At 34.9% G+C, this 16,350-nt stretch overlaps 3 protein-coding genes and 1 long non-coding RNA gene across 6 annotated transcripts; 3 read left to right on the forward strand and 1 right to left on the reverse strand.

Moving 5' to 3' along the window:
- Positions 1-1,347: 1,347 nt before the first annotated feature.
- On the forward strand, positions 1,348-4,593 carry LOC127251410 (uncharacterized). The gene is made up of 3 exons (XR_007838902.1): positions 1,348-1,952; positions 2,750-4,023; positions 4,216-4,593. It is a non-coding gene; the product is annotated as an uncharacterized LOC127251410 (long non-coding RNA).
- On the reverse strand, positions 2,763-5,096 carry LOC127251407 (probable serine/threonine-protein kinase WNK5). Of its 3 annotated transcripts, XM_051275080.1 has the most exons (5): positions 4,955-5,096; positions 4,187-4,834; positions 3,771-4,047; positions 3,282-3,632; positions 2,763-3,190 (listed from the first exon to the last, which is right to left on the reverse strand). In XM_051275080.1, exons 1-5 carry the CDS (start codon positions 5,042-5,044, stop codon positions 2,763-2,765), a joined length of 1,794 nt encoding a protein of 597 aa, XP_051131037.1. In that variant the 5' UTR covers positions 5,045-5,096. The 3 variants fall into 3 exon arrangements, with proteins under 3 accessions (XP_051131037.1, XP_051131036.1, XP_051131035.1); XM_051275079.1 differs by having other exon boundaries at positions 2,763-3,187; positions 4,187-5,044; XM_051275078.1 differs by having other exon boundaries at positions 4,187-5,044.
- A 6,106-nt stretch (positions 5,097-11,202) lies between these two features.
- Positions 11,203-12,188, forward strand: LOC127251409 (non-specific lipid-transfer protein 3-like). The gene is made up of 2 exons (XM_051275081.1): positions 11,203-11,790; positions 11,934-12,188. Exons 1-2 carry the CDS (start codon positions 11,384-11,386, stop codon positions 11,941-11,943), a joined length of 417 nt encoding a protein of 138 aa, XP_051131038.1. The 5' UTR covers positions 11,203-11,383; the 3' UTR covers positions 11,944-12,188.
- A 1,371-nt stretch (positions 12,189-13,559) lies between these two features.
- LOC127251411 (non-specific lipid-transfer protein 1-like) lies at positions 13,560-14,752 on the forward strand. The gene is made up of 2 exons (XM_051275082.1): positions 13,560-14,090; positions 14,258-14,752. The coding sequence occupies exons 1-2, from the start codon at positions 13,720-13,722 to the stop codon at positions 14,265-14,267; spliced, it is 381 nt and encodes a 126-aa protein (XP_051131039.1). The 5' UTR covers positions 13,560-13,719; the 3' UTR covers positions 14,268-14,752.
- The last annotated feature ends 1,598 nt before the right edge of the window (positions 14,753-16,350 follow it).

Genomic DNA, 16,350 nt, shown 5'->3' on the forward strand with positions numbered 1-16,350 from the left:
TTCAAAGATATTTTATGTATTTATATATTTTTTAGTAAATATATATTTTGCTACACATTAAAAATATATTCAAATTTATATTTATTTATATCAATATAATTACATTAATTTTGATATACATTTAAATATGACACATACCAATCTAAAATATACTCCGTTAGTCATCCAAATATATGATCAAATGTTTAGACATAATTTTTTAGTAAAACAATTAATTATTATGTTTATAGTGTAAAAATTCAAAAAGGAAAATGATGCACATTTTACTAAAGAAGCAAACAAAAACATTTTTTTAAATTTATTTATAAAGTGAATATTTGATTAATGTATTGAGTAATATTTATTTGATTTTACGCAAAAAAAAATAAATAAAATATCAAGGAATAGTATTTCAAGATTAACTCATTCATAAATTTAAGAGGTTGTTTGACTATTAATTTCTTCAAAAACTTTGACTTATATAACGATTTTTTATTCATTTGATCGATCAAACAATCAAGTATTTGATAAATTCATTTATGAAAGAGTTGAAGTTTGCAAAAATTATACTATAATTCTGTTTCAAATTATTTTTTATTTTAATTTTTACTAATTTTTGGAATATATTTATATTTTTACTAAATTTTAAGTTTATTTTTACAAATTAAAAGTAATTAAAATTTTTATTTTTTTATTTGTAATATATAAATAAAGTTATTAAAATTCAGTTAAAATAAAAAGCATAAATATTATTATTTTTTAATATGTTTTTTTATATAAATTTTATATTTAAATGAATAAAATAAAATAAATTTATTAAAAGTATATATATAATAAATTAATGGCTAATATATGGATTAGGAAAATCAATTTATTAAATCAGCTAATAATTAAATGAATCAATTATAAGTTAATAGTCAAACACTTTTAAATATATTTAAAATAAAATTAAAGATAAATTGTATTATACTCCACTATATTTTTAGTAAATATATAAATATCTTATATTTTATTATATTAGGTAAAACTCCAGTATTAAATTACAATTTCCTTTTTTTGTATAAAAAAATGTATGATTATAAATAAAAATACAAATTTTATACAAATAAAAAATTTAAATATAAAATCAAAAAATTACTAAATAATTGATTAATAAATATATTAATGAAAATAATTATAAATTAAAATTAAAATAACTAAATAATTTAATTAAAATTTAAAAATTATAAATTATAAATTTTAAAATATAATAAAAACATATAATTATATTTTAGAAAAAAAATAATTATATAAGAGTACGACAAAAATAGAAATAGGATATTTGAATTGTTTTTGGTTTTTTTTTTTTTTTGCCGCCTGAAAGTACAAACCCGGTCGAACGGACAAAAATTACTCACAGTGTCACACCTTTTGTTACCCTACATGTGGGTTTCTCTTTATGTAATGCAGTTGGGTTGGCTATTGATACAGTTTTGGGCTTTGTTCACTATTTCAATTATGGGCTAGGCCCATCGGATACCACACATAAACCCTTCTAGCATTTCTTCTCTCAACCAACATCCACGCGCTCACACTTCTCAGTCTCACACGCAGTCACTTGGACTATTTCGCTCTTTCCCGTCTGCCTGCTCTCACTCTTTCCGTCTACTTGTTATGCTTCCGTAGCTCTTGTTTTTCACAGGTTCCTATTGGTGTTGGTGATGCTCGTTCCTATTTATGTGTGCTATTTGGGTGTACAAGTTGATATCGGAGTTGTAGCAGCGAGAGCTTCACACTGCTGCCTTGAACTTAAAATCCGGTGATTTATGGTCGTATATATCTCATTAATGACTCCTTACCTCTTCGATTGTACAATTTTCATTTTATCTTCGATGCGTCTGTTATAACACGTTATTGTTTACGCCTCCTTGAACACCGATCCCTTTAGACGAGAGATTTTTTGTAAGTTTTGGAATTTTGGTTGCAGTAAAAAAGTAAGTATATGATGTGATCTTTTACCGGACAGAATAATATATCTGATTTGACGTTTTTGAAAAGTTTGAATACTAAGAAAGACTCCAAAACTGTTGTAAACAGCTGCTCGGTTTGCCTCAATCACTTTGCTGTGGAACCTATGCTTTATGTTTAGTTTTAAAACACACACATACTACATATAATATAATTTGTGGAACTTACATCCTAGCTAAGATGACGAGCATGTGTTGATACACACCATATATCATACACGTATAGATTAAGATTTATTCGGTTGCTTCCAATTTTCTTTGCAATATCATATATTGAAGATAATCAAGTTATTAATTTAACTATTTGTTGATTTATTGAACCATGCATCATATATTGAAGATAATCAAGTTATTAATTTAACTATTTCTTGATTTATTGAACCATGCATTGTATATGGAATTTTTTTATTGATTAATGAAACTTTTATGACATTAGTGGACACAAGAATTTATCTCAAACCTACCTTCTAAATTTTTTTGAGTTGTTTTTGATATAAGATTTGACATCAAGCTGTTTTTGAAGTAAAGATTTTGACATCAAATTCACAACAACGGTATTTACAGATAGAAGTTCCTGCACCTCGATCATGAATAGTATACATACATACATATCAAATCGATCTATGCATCCACCCATCTCACAAATATTATATAATCGATTTGATTGGGTTTGAGTACCGCTTGAATATATGTATAAATAATAACAATAATATTATATTATTGCATCATCAGCATCAGCTGTGTATCTGTTTGTATCACTGCAGGAACACTGATCACTCACCTGGTGATGGTGGTGGTGGCGGCCCAGCCTATATGCTCAAGTGCCCCAACTGTGTTGAACAAGCGCCTCTTGTTTATTTCCTCTACAAGTTTTTGATGCAGCAACTGGCTATGAATGTTTACCATCGACCTGCTTCTTCTAACCATTTGTTGATGATGGTGGTGGTCGTATTGATGATGATACCCTCCTTGTCCCTTGATCACTTTGGCCTTGCTTGCCGTTGCTGCTTCAGGGCAGAACCTTGTGCATTTCTTAACCTTGGAATTGATGATGCCTTGGAAGAAATATTCTTCATCCTCATTTACTGAATAATCAGAGGGGTAACTTTTATTGGTGCAAAATGATGATGCGCTCTCAGAACCGTAATGGTCATGGACAGTTCTAGTACTTGCCTCCGCCTCCTCCTCCTCCACCTCTAGTTCTGCTGCATGAATCACAACTCACAAGTATTATTGTTCTTATTCTTCTTCTTATTATTATTATTATTAAGACAGTGCAGTCATCGTCAAAAAGACCTGCTGGCAATGGCATCAGGGAAGCCTGGGAGGAAGAAAAAGAAGACGATGACACTGAGATTGCGTAGAAATCTGGGTGGGGAGGGATGTTGTTGTTGCTGTTGCTGTCATTGTGGTCGTCATCATCATATTTGAAACTGTGCTGCTGGAGGATTGAATTTGAATTTGAATCTGAATCCTTCCATGTCCAGTTCCAGGAGGGAACCAAGGCGGAGATTTCTTCTTCAATCATATTTGCAATCTCAAATGGCTCCCAATCTTCTATCTCTAACTCCTCAACCATTTCTGCTGCAACCTCCAACGAAGTGTCACTCGTGATGTCAAATGGGAAGTACACATTTCTTCGAGGACCTGATCCATCTCATTAATTCATTATCGTCACAAGCATGCATGACATGACATCCCATGATCATAATTTAAAAATCTCATCAGGTGTTTTTGTTTTAATTAATGTCACATTACATTACAGTACAGTGCTACTACACATACCATCTTTATGGGAGATCTGCACTTTGAGATAAATGGCGTCATCCTGTGGATTCATAGTCCCTGTGATTGACATGGCAGTGGCAGTCGCAGTCGCACTTGCAGTGGGAGATGATACCATAGCGCAGGCTGCTGCGGGAGATTCTTCGTCAATGGAAAGGAAGGGGTCCATCAAAAGTTCACGAGCTGATGGCCTCTCAGGAGCCTTCTCCAAGCACCTACGCACAAACCTCCGAGCCTCACCATCATTGATCCTGTAAAATGCTTCTGGCAGCTTTGCCTATTATCATTATCATTTATATGTATATTACTGCTAGTTAGTATATCATCGTATCATTTGGCAGTAGATCGATGCATGCATGCAATCCCTAATTTATAATAGTATAATATACTAATGCCATGCATCCATCCATCCTTACCGATGTCACTTTCTTGTATATTTGTGCAGGGTTCGAACACTCGTTGTATGGATACTCACAAGTAAGCATCTCCAGAACGCACATGCCAAAGGAGTAAATATCCACGAGCTCATCATAGTCCTCTTCGTATAGTTCTGGTGCCATGAACTCCGGCGTACCTATGACACTGTGGGCATGGTGCGATCCAACAAGCATGGCTGCTAGCCCCAGGTCGCCAATCTTAACTTGGCCAAGATGGCCATTGACAAAGATGTTGTCGCACTTGAGGTCCCGGTGGATCACCGGAGGGTCGTGACTGTGCAAGTAGTTGAGACCCTCCAGAATTTGGCGAGCCCAGTCCTTAATTGCTGCGATGCTGAGGCGCTGATATTTCTTCCTGTACTCTCGGAGGGTGCCGGAAGTAAACATCTCAGTGATGAAGTTGAAGGTGGTGCGATGGGGGTCAACCCAGGAAGCGTGAAATCTCATGATGTTGGGGTGGTTGAGGTTGTTGAGCAGGTGGATCTCAGAATACAGTCTCTGCAGCTCTTCGGGAGAACCCAAAGCATCGTTAAGTTTGACCAGATTCCATGCTACTTCCATTCCCAGGAGCTCATCGAATGCCCTATACACACTCTTCTTTGCTCCCTTCCCCAGTACATCCTTAAACTGCAACAACATGTACATATATATTAACCATCCGTGAACTAACGGAACCCCAAGCCTGCCTGCCTGCAGCTGCAGACAACTACGAATTAATTGTTGAAGATATAAGTAAGTAGGACTTACACGACCGTATCGTTGCCAAGGATCCATTTCTACGTAGTACTGCAGCAGCTTATTCTTTCCAGCATCGACCAAGACCCGTGGTTTATGCATGATAATTTAATTGATAGTTTGAAATCCAAACTGCAGTAACCTTGTAGATCGATTGATATTGATTGGTCTAATTGATTACGTACAGAAATTAAAAAGGGTCGAGCTACGGACTAATGTATTGTAATGTAACGACTGGTGGTATGTATGTGTGTGAGTGTGCGCGCTGTGTTGTTGCTGGTACGGTAGGATGAATATATCAGCTAAGCTAGGAAATTGGAGGTTTTCCTTCGTGATTCTCGTAGGAAAAGACGCGAAATAAGAGCCAAAAGAGCCTGGAGTAATCAATATTTCGGAGCATGGTGATGATGGTGACGGTGGAAGCCAAAGCGATTTCCAGAGCTGCTGCAGCTGCACGTGATGACGAGTGGTGGTGGTAGTACAAGTCCAAGTCCCGCAGAGAAGCCATTTCAGGTAGAGGTACTGGGCTCATCTCATGAATTACGTACTACTGGTAATTATTAGAAAATTAAAAAGCAAAGAGTGAAATAAGAAATAGCTAGAGGTGCAAATTATTGGATTGGACTAGCTAGCAAGGGATGAGTAAGAAGAAGGAAGCTGCTTATAGGAAATAGGAAATTAATTAGATGAACGCAATGACTAGTTAATTATATTGTTGCAGTGGAAGTGGAAGTGGAAGAGGGCGTGGGGAGGGAGCGGTTATAGAAAGAGGGATTCTGAACTTGAAGAATCTGTGGCCGCGTTTGGGAAGTACCATTTGTGTAATTTCTTCGATAGATAGATAGATAATTAACTCACTCACGGTACGGTACTGCCAATTGGAATAGCAGCAGCAGAGGATAGTTAGGTTGTTGGTGGCGACGATGGATCGATAGCAGTAGCAGTAGCAGTAGCAGTGCGGCGGTAATTAATGAAGACGAGAGCACAAGAGAAAGAAGGCAGGGCAAGTGGAGTGGAGACTCTGTCTCTATGGCGATCGAATTAATTAGTTGGCTTTTGGCATTGGGGTTTCGGCTTTTCAGCTCTTGGCCGGCCGTCACACTAATAATAATAACAACAAAACAATTAGTTAAATGTTAATTCACAATATTGATCAGATTAATAATATTGGAGACAGACAACGGCTGAGATAGGTAGATCGAAGGAGATGGTGACTAGTTACTTGTTAAGTCTGTTGGAAGAAGAAGAAGAAGATGATGATGATGTTGATGATGATGATGTTGTGTTGCATATAGCGTTGACACTTTAAATTAAGTTGACATTGCTTGCTTGCTTGCTTGCTTTGATGATGATGGCGGTGATTGTCCTCACAGACTAATCGAAATAGTTATACGATGCTATATAAACAGGTGATGTTGAGGTAATGCTATAAAATACGATATTAAATTAATATTTTTTTAAAAAAAATTAATAAATAGTAAAATTTGAATAAAAACTCACAAAAAACACATTCACATCACTAGTCTAAGTTCTTAAGTGAATCAATAGCCTGTGAATTTGACTCAGATCGATTCAAGTTCGTTTGTAAACATAAATGAATCAAGTCGAACAACATAAATAGACTTATTTGTTAATGAAGTCCCAATCTTATTTGCTAATATTTGTTAAAAAATAAATATATAAATAAACTATTATATATATGAATTTTAAAAGCAAATAAATATAATACTATATATGAATTAATTAATAAATAAAATATTATATATATAATTTTAAATGTAAAATAAAAAATAAAATAATATATAATATCTATTTAAACGAATTCGAACAAATTTAATCGAACCGAACATGAGTACAAATTGAATAATAAAATTTTTAACAAGCGAGTTTAAATATTTGACAATCGAACAAGAGTTTTACTTGCTAATATTAACGAACGAATACAAACACTTAAATCTGATCCATTCAACTCGTTAACGACCCTAATTACTAGCTTAGACTATCTCCAACTCATAACTCTATTTTTGCAGGGTCTACAGTACATTTCTTCATTTTTGCATAGGGTCTAGCTTAGTAATTCATCTTCAACCATACCCTTCATTTTTGCAGGGTTTAAAAATATTCTCTTTATATTTTATTTTACATAATTTTTAAAATTACAAATAAAATTTAATATTTTATTATTTTTATACATTTAAGTTATAATAATATTTTTAATTAATATTTTAAATATTATACTGATAAATTATATTTATTAAAAGTAGCAAAAATAAAATAAAATAAAATATATAAAATATAAGCTTAAAACAAAACAAAATAAAATAAAATATAAAAATATAAACAAAATAAAAAAAATTAATACAACTTTTTATTTTGTTGATGATATCTAAAAAATAAAAATTAAATAAATATAAAAAATGAATAAATAAATAGGTAATTATATAAATAAATAGATAATTATATTAAAAAAAAATTCACCCGCTGGAATCGGCCGGTGAATTCTGCAACATTACAGGGTGGATTGGAGCGATTTTTTTCTCCCCACCCTGCAAAAATAGAGGAAATCCAGTTCGACTGGAGATGGTCTTACACCCTTTGACAGCTGCCTACTTGCCTCGTATCATGCTCGATCAACATTGATTATTTTTTATTCTACCGTTTGAATTCAAAAAATATATATATATATTTTATTATTTTCGTCTATTTCATTTCAAAGTATTATTTTTTTTATTTTTAGTAAAAATAATTATACATTAATATCAAAATATTCTTAATTTTTACTTAAATTACAATTATACAATTACATATAGAATTATTTTATACATAAATTGAAAGAATAAAATACTACTCCCTCCGTCCCAAAGAGTTGTCTTGTTTTTCCATTTTCGTCCGTCCTAAAATAATTGTCGTAATTGTGGTGCCCACTTTATAACAAAATTATTCGTGCTTTTCCAAACTATCCATAATTATTACTTTAATCTATTTTTTAGGGCATTATAGCCTTTTATATCCTACTTTACCCGTTTTTAATAAATACTGTTATTCCTTAATTTAGGTGTCAATTCCCAACAAGACTTTTCTTCTTGAGGGAGGGAGTATTATTTATGTGCTACCAAACTTCAAAAGACACATTTAACTCCAACTCCACCCTCTCCCTGCGCCGCTTAGCTGCTTAACATGAATTATATATCGCTTTGATTTGATTTGATTTGATTTCTTCAAAGCAAATTTGCACTGACATCATATATATTTGTTTATGTCTTTCATTTTTATACACACAAATGTACACAACAGTAGAGTTGAGTTAATTAGTTAATCTGCTAGTATTGTGAATCTTGAGTAATTAATTAAAACTAAGAATTCATATCTCCCGTTGGAGCGACGACATTGTCTCCATTCATTGTTGTCCATATTGTGATATATATATATCCCCTGGACATTAGAGTGCAATATAAATAATAATTGTATTTTTACAAACTTAAATTGATAACATAATCTAACAAGAAGTAAGAAGAAGAGAAAAAGAAACAGCTTGCTTGGTTGCTTTATTAATTATTCATCAACTATATGTATATATATATGGTCATCTATGCAATGCATAAAATAGTGCAGTAACTTATAATGCAGGCAAGCAGCAGCAATAGCCCAACTGCCAGGTGGTGGTGGTGGTGGCGGTGGCGGTTCCCCTTTTAATTTGATCTAATTTAATTTGATTTATCTGCCGCATTAATTAATTAATTATTTATTATATATCGGCAATGGATCACTACACCGCTCAACTAAATTCGCCTCGCTTCGCATGTACCCTCGCGTTAGCTTACGTACATTAATTGATACAGTACTATATAGTATTACCTAAAAAAAACAAACTGAAAATGACTACAGGTTTTGACTTGTCATCACCCCCACGGCCCCGCCCCACCTAACTCATAATTATTATTTAAATACTAGTAATTATGCATAGGAAATTATACTATAATATTGTTTGCGTATATAACCCCAATCCGACCCAGTCGTAAGTACAATGATCAACTCTCTCTCTCCAAACAAACCCAATAATAGAGAGGGACACGTCGGAACTAATAATTTATTCAATTCGGCCGTTAAGTCTGGAAGAGTCTAATCCTGCAGCTAGAAATTAGATCAATGCACACATACCAATTAGCGAGGCAATTATGATACAAAATACATTAGCATTCCAGTTGTTTAGATCAATGCATACATACCAACTATCTATCGATTAATGATATACTACTTTATATATTTATTTTGTTTTATAGGATTCAATATTTTTTAGTTAAGATTACTAATGTATATTATAGTCCTACTCCTACTCCTACTCAAGCCACGTTTTAGCTTAAAATTTACTTTACCAAGTAAAATTAAAACAAACCAACAAAGGCGCCCTCAACCTCAACTGAGACATGTAAAAAGCATTCCACCGTTGACCCACGAAACGAAACCTTGGATACATCCACTAGTACACCAAAGTTAAAAAGACAAAAATATCAAAAAATCTTCTACTCTTTTACTAACTACTATTATTAATATTTCTTAATCTACTATGAAATCGCAAAAGACCCTTTAATTTGGGATAGAGAGAATATATGATTTGATAGTGAGATTTTTTTATTTAGTTAATTACTTAAAATTCTTGAATTTGTCTTACAACAACATCCTTTTCATCATTTTGCAAACATGCCAAGATACAAACCCTAATTTTTACACTTATCAAACGTAGCAAACGAACGAACCAGGATGAATCAATGAAGGTAGAAGTGGACCCAGATAAGTGATGGGAGGAAATTGTGTTACCCAACTTTGTACATATAACAATCAAGTGTCTGGAGCCAAGGTGATCAAACTTGTTTATTTATATCTAATTATTTATTTGATTGCTACTTGATATTAGAAAAAAAATATGAGGAATTTTTAATTTCACAATTAAAAATATTATTTAAGCAAAGTTACTGTTACTTTATACCTCTGCAATTTGACAGGGAAACATTTATATCTAATTAATTATTACTTAATTGTTTCACTAATGGTCTATTATATTCTTGTGCTGTCTATCTGTAGTCTAAATTGAAATTTGCTAAGTACGTTGACATGGCTACAATAGCTAACTGCTACGAACTATCTATACATTCTTTGCTATCTGACGAATTTTGGAATTATAATATATGCCATAAAAATGAATGTGCTTAAAAAGCTTAAAACAAAAAATGAATGTGCTTAAAAATTTGGAATTATCATTTTTTTTTTCAAACATAATTGTTTTGAGCAAGGTTTATAGGGCCTAGGGTGTGTTTGTTTGGAAGATTGGATTTTCAATCCACTATTCATCCCATTTTTTCTCTCAAAAAATATCAAATCAAACATCTATTTTTTTTTATTTATATTATACAAAAAATGTAGAACTTAATACTCTACAAATTAAATTAAAAAAAACAAGTCACACTAATGCTGCTAGCGGACTTAATTATATATATAGAAACATATATATGTAGGTGTTTTTAATGGTGCTAACGCAACTTTTTAGGAATACGAATTGAAGATATATATATATATATATATATATAATTGCCGCTAAATATAGTAATAATTAAAGCTAGCATTTATGATACATGTAGTATGAATGAAAACCTGAGGCTGAGGAGGATGTATTATACTGTATGATAGATATAGAGATATTAGAGGAGGGTGGTTGAATAATTCATGTTCCTATTTAATGGCGGTGTCGACGGTGTGCCTTTAATGAATTGATTGGCACTGTACATACGTTCCTGATCAGCCTCCCTCACATCGTCACAGACTTGATTGCGCATAATAATAATAGTATAAGTAGGAGGAGAAGGAAGAAGGAAGAAGAAGATGATGATGATGATGAGTAAAGACTGATTCAATAATGAATGAATGAATGCAGAGGGGGAGAGGAGTGAGTAGCAGTAGCAGTAGCATTGTTTCAGCAGGTTTGGATGGATGGATGGATCGGAGGAGTGCAGTGCAGTGCAGTAGTAGGTAGTGTGGGTGGGTGGTATGACCGCATGGTGTGGGGTGGGATGGGATGGGACCAATTAAGAGAAGAAGACAACAAAACAATGCAAGCTTAGGTAATAGATAGAATAGACATCATTAATAATTTCAAAGCATTCAATTATCCAACTGTCTTGTCCTGTCCTGTCCTCGCTACATTGCCATTGCCATTGCCATTGCCATTGCCCCGGCCCTCCCTCCCATTTGATGGGCGACCATCAACAGATAACAATATGCTACCCCATTGATCAATAATACAGATATTATAATAATGTCATGTCATCCATATGCATATTTTATATTATATATAGCAAGATTAGGATGGTGCAGTTGGACGCGCAGACCGATAAGCTAAAGCAGTGCAGTGCAGTGCAGTGATACGGCTATCTGATCCGAGATCTCCGTATGGCAAGTCAGAATTATAAACCCGGTGGTGCAGTTGGCGTGGTGGTGGTGGTGGTGGTGGTGATGATGACGACGGTGATGGCGTCAGCTGCAGGTGGAGGCGGCATAGCAATGATCGACAGTGGCGTGGCGTCATGCGGGGCGGTGACGAGCACGCTGGCGCCGTGCTACGAGTTCGTGGTGGGCGGGGGGGGCCCCGGGGACAAGCCCACCGACTCCTGCTGCCAGGGGGTGAGGAAGCTCTACAGGGAGGCCGCCAGCCGCGACGATCGCCGTACAGTCTGTGAGTGCCTCAAGCGCGTCACCCGCGCCGCCTCCCCCACCACCCTCCGGAACGCCAAAACCCTCCCTCACGCCTGTGGCGTCTCCCTTCCCTTCGAGATCACCCCTCAGCTTGACTGCAACAAGCTAAGAAAGTTCAATTAATTAACTAATGAATACACTTATTCCTACCTACCTACCTACCTATCTACTTCAGTAATCCATGAATGTATATATATATTGCTACTATTATTGACTAGTTTCACTCTCTGATCGTGTGTGCGTGCAGGGTAGGGTGAATTGAATTAATTAATTAATTAAAGGTGAAGAAGCCATGCACATCATCATCTGGCCTGGCCTACTGGATCCATCCAATCAATTATCATCGACCTACGTACTCCAATTGGATCCGCCAGTACTAGCTAGAGATCTCTATTGTTACGCTATCTCGTCTGTATGTGATGTTTTTATTTAATTAATTAAGGAACGACGAATTATAAGAATTGTTAATTATTCATTGTTAAGGTGGATTCATTTGGCCCTACTGCCTACTAGCTGCTGCACTGCATCACTCCTTTTTTGTTGGTTCAAATATTGTCCTATTACTTATTAATGCCATGCATGCCAGCCAGCCAGCCAGGAACGAATGAGTAACATATAATAATGAACAGCTGGGAGCGAGAACCAATCAATTAATCTTAATTCACCACCCACTTTGAACCTAGCTAGCTAGCCTATTCAAATATTGCTGCTGCCGGGCATCAGAATTTATTATAAGGAGCCCACTGATACCAACTCACTGATATACATTGAAGCTAGTTTGTCATATGTTCATATGACATTGTAATAATATGCATCTGAAAATGAGATTATAAGGCATAGACAAAGATTTGCTGATATCCTTTGAAGCTAGTTTGTTATTTGTTGATATGTAGATTTAACTCAAGATGGATATTTGTTGATATGTTTTGAATATAGGGATATATATTATATCATAGATTTAGAAATATGATTTTGATATTATTCACGTAGTGGCTCGGCTCTTAACCTAGCCGTCTTTAATAAAATTTGTTATTTGTTTATGCCTTAGATGTAGCCAATATGTTGTTGGTTAACTACGTAAATTTGTGTTTTTTTTATATTTTTTTTGTTTGTTATTCGATCATTAATTCTAAATAGCTATGGCCCTACCTACCTTCATGAATATGTAACCAATGATAATAAAGGACTATCAATCAATAACACACTCGAACTTTATTGTTAAGAATTACAAATAGTGGGACAAAATTACTCACTGATTATCTAAAAACAATAAACAATTGTCCAAGATAATTGTTTTGAGATACATCAAGAAAATGATATATAGATCATATGGGTTAATTAATTGCTACTGTAAAGAAGTATAAATACAGTAGCTAACCAACCGGCTTCAATTTATTATAATAGTGCATAGGCGCAGACGACAGATTGGCAGCCACGCATACAACATATATATGTGTATGTAGTTATATATATATATATATTTGTGGAGTTAATGAATATATATATACATACGAAAGTTTTGAATGGCGAGCGACCGAAGGTGGAGCAGTTAATTAGCACCGGCAGGCAGGCAGGCAATGATAATAGTATTAATTAATAATACGCACCCCACCCCACCCCACCCCAGCTGATGGATGGATGGATCTAGTAGAATGAAGCAATTAATTACACACCCAACGACCACCCAACAACCTATCGGACTGCCCAATTAATGGATATGATGGTGATGGTGATGATGTGATATACATACATACATACATACATACATACGTAGAGACAAATAGACACAGAGAGACAGACACGTATGGCACATATATAATGGGTTACCATATATGCATGGGCATGGATGCTCGCTCTTTCTCTTTGTCTATATAAATAATGCATGCTATGATCACTAATTGACTACCTTCCTCTCCACATACCACCTCAAACAAACCAAACCAGCAGCTTATTATTGGTTGAATATATATATATATATATATTTTTTATATCATCGATCGCTCGTTAGAACAAACAAACAAACAAACAAATTAATGGACAAGTGGGGCGCGGTGCCGGTGGGGCTTGCAGTTGCAGTTGCAGCTGCAGCTGCTCTGATGATGATGAGCGGCGGCGGTGCCGAGGCGGCGATGCAGTGCGAGACAGTGGCGAACGACCTCTCCCCTTGCATCAGCTTCGTGATGAACGGGAATGGAGGTGGTGCCCCGCCGGCTGGGTGCTGCGAGGGGGTGCGGTCCCTCTACAGGCAGGCCAGCTCCACCGCGGACCGCCAGGCGGTGTGCTCCTGCCTCAAGAGCGTGGCCGCTTCCGCCACCCAGGCCATGATCGCCAACGCCGCCGCTCTCCCTGGGAAATGCGGCGTCTCCATTCCCTACAAGATCAGCCCCAACACTGACTGCTCCACGTATACTACCTGCCTGCCTACATCTCATCATCTCTCTCTCCTCCTTCCATACTCACTACATTACTTTTACTAAATCGATACTTTCATATGTGTGTGTGTGTGTGTGTGTGTGACACAGTACATGTAACCAATTAATTAATGTACGTACGCCTTTCTTGCATGTGCAGCGTTCATTGAGATGGATCGGATTCGGAGCTGGGCGTGGACGTGGACATGGAATCTTCCCCATATTATATATATATATATATATATGTTATGTTATATATACATATTGGCTATCTAGGGCAGCAGCTAGCTAGCTAGCTATCGATCTGTCTGTTGCTGACTGCTGAGAATGGGATCGGAGCTAGCTAGCTAGCTAGTGTGTATGATCATGGATCACCATTGGCAGTACGTACTTAGTATAAGTAATTTATTAGTAGAATACCAGGAAATTATATAAATGTGGGCAACTATATGTGTGTGTTAAGGTTGCGAGTGCGAGAGAGAGTGTGTCTCTCTGTTTGTCTGTCTGAATTTGGGGAAGAACACTATATTCCGCTCCTGAGCTTTACTACTTACTATACTTAGATTGATATATACATAAGTGTCTTCGTCTTCACTTCGTTTGCTCTCTTGCTTTGTTTTGTATCCCATATATTAATATTAATTTAATTTGTTCACGCGCTCGCTTGTGGTATTCTTTCAGAAAACCCACCCACACAAAATCAATACGCTATACGGGTACGCGGATCGGATCACATTACAGTCTTCACTTTAACAACGTAACCCACTCACACATATACACAGTTTGCTACTTTTATTTTAGAAAAGCCTATATGTTTTTTCATTTTACCCTATTATCATTGAATATATTAAAATATAATTTAAATTTTATCTTATATATTGATAACCAAATCTAATTATAATTCTAAAATTAAACTATAGTCATATTTTTGCTAAAATTAATATCATTTTTCTCTACCTTGAAAATTTTATTATTATTGGTGGCGGTGGTGATAGGGTTATTATTATTGTGTTAGTATATTTTATTTATTGAATATATTATTAATGTTGTGATATTATTACAGGATTATTCAATAGAAATATTAATTACTCCTACCGCTGACTACTATTTTATATATTGTATATAGTATATATTATATAATATAAAATATATATATATGTAGTATGTGTATGTATGTATGAGATAAGTATATAATATAATATATATAATGATAGTATATATGTATATATGAATTGCGCAAAATGAAAGAAGCAAGCACGAGAGAATTTAATGCAACAGACATGAGGAAATTAAATGCGAAGGAATGAAATTGAAACGTAATCTCTTTGAATTAGTTTCATTCAACATATATTTATAGTTACACGAAACTTTCACACGAAGGAAACCAAAAGCATCCACAGTACCACGTAGTTGCTACGTGTACATTTTGTAACACTCCCCATTGGATGTTTTTGTACAGAGAATGTGCCTCGTTAAAACCTTACTAGGAAAAAACCCTGTGGGACAAAAAATCCTAGTGAAGAAAAAATAGTACAACATTCTTGTATCGATTCGCTCCCCCTGATCTGAGCATTATTTGAGATCCTTTAACCGACGCATCCCAATTTTCTTCACCAGTTTTTCAAATGTTGTCATCGGCAATGCCTTGGTTAATATATCCGCCAAATTATTATCAGATCGAATTTGTTGCACATTAATTTCACCATTTTGTTGCAGATCACGAGTAAAAAAGAATTTTGGTGAAATATGTTTCGTTCTATCTCCTTTAATGTAGCCCCCTTCAATTGGGCTATACAAGCCGTATTATCTTCAATTGGGCTATACCCGCAATTTTTCAGAATATGTTGAGTCATTGACCTCAACCAAATACATTCTCAACTAGCTTCATGTATTGCCAATATTTCAACATGATTTGAAGAAGTAGCAGTTAAAGTTTGTTTCATTGATCTCCAAGAGATCATTGTTTCGCCACAAGTAAATATATAGCCAGTTTGTGACTTGGCTTTATGAGGATCCGATAAATATCCTGCATCGGCAAATCCAATTAATTCATGTCGAGAATCTTTCGAATAAAATAACCCGAGATCAATTGTTCCTTGGAGATAGCGAAAAATGTGTTTAATCCCATTCCAATGTCGTCGAGTAGGCGATGAGTTGAATCTTGCCAATAAATTTACAGCAAATGATATATCAGGTCGGGTGTTGTTAGCAAGATACATCAATGCGCCTATAGCACTCATATATGGCACTTCT

Source organism: Andrographis paniculata, unplaced genomic scaffold (assembly GCF_009805555.1).
Source record: "Andrographis paniculata isolate CXL003 unplaced genomic scaffold, ASM980555v1 Contig45END, whole genome shotgun sequence".
Taxonomy (NCBI): domain Eukaryota; kingdom Viridiplantae; phylum Streptophyta; class Magnoliopsida; order Lamiales; family Acanthaceae; genus Andrographis; species Andrographis paniculata.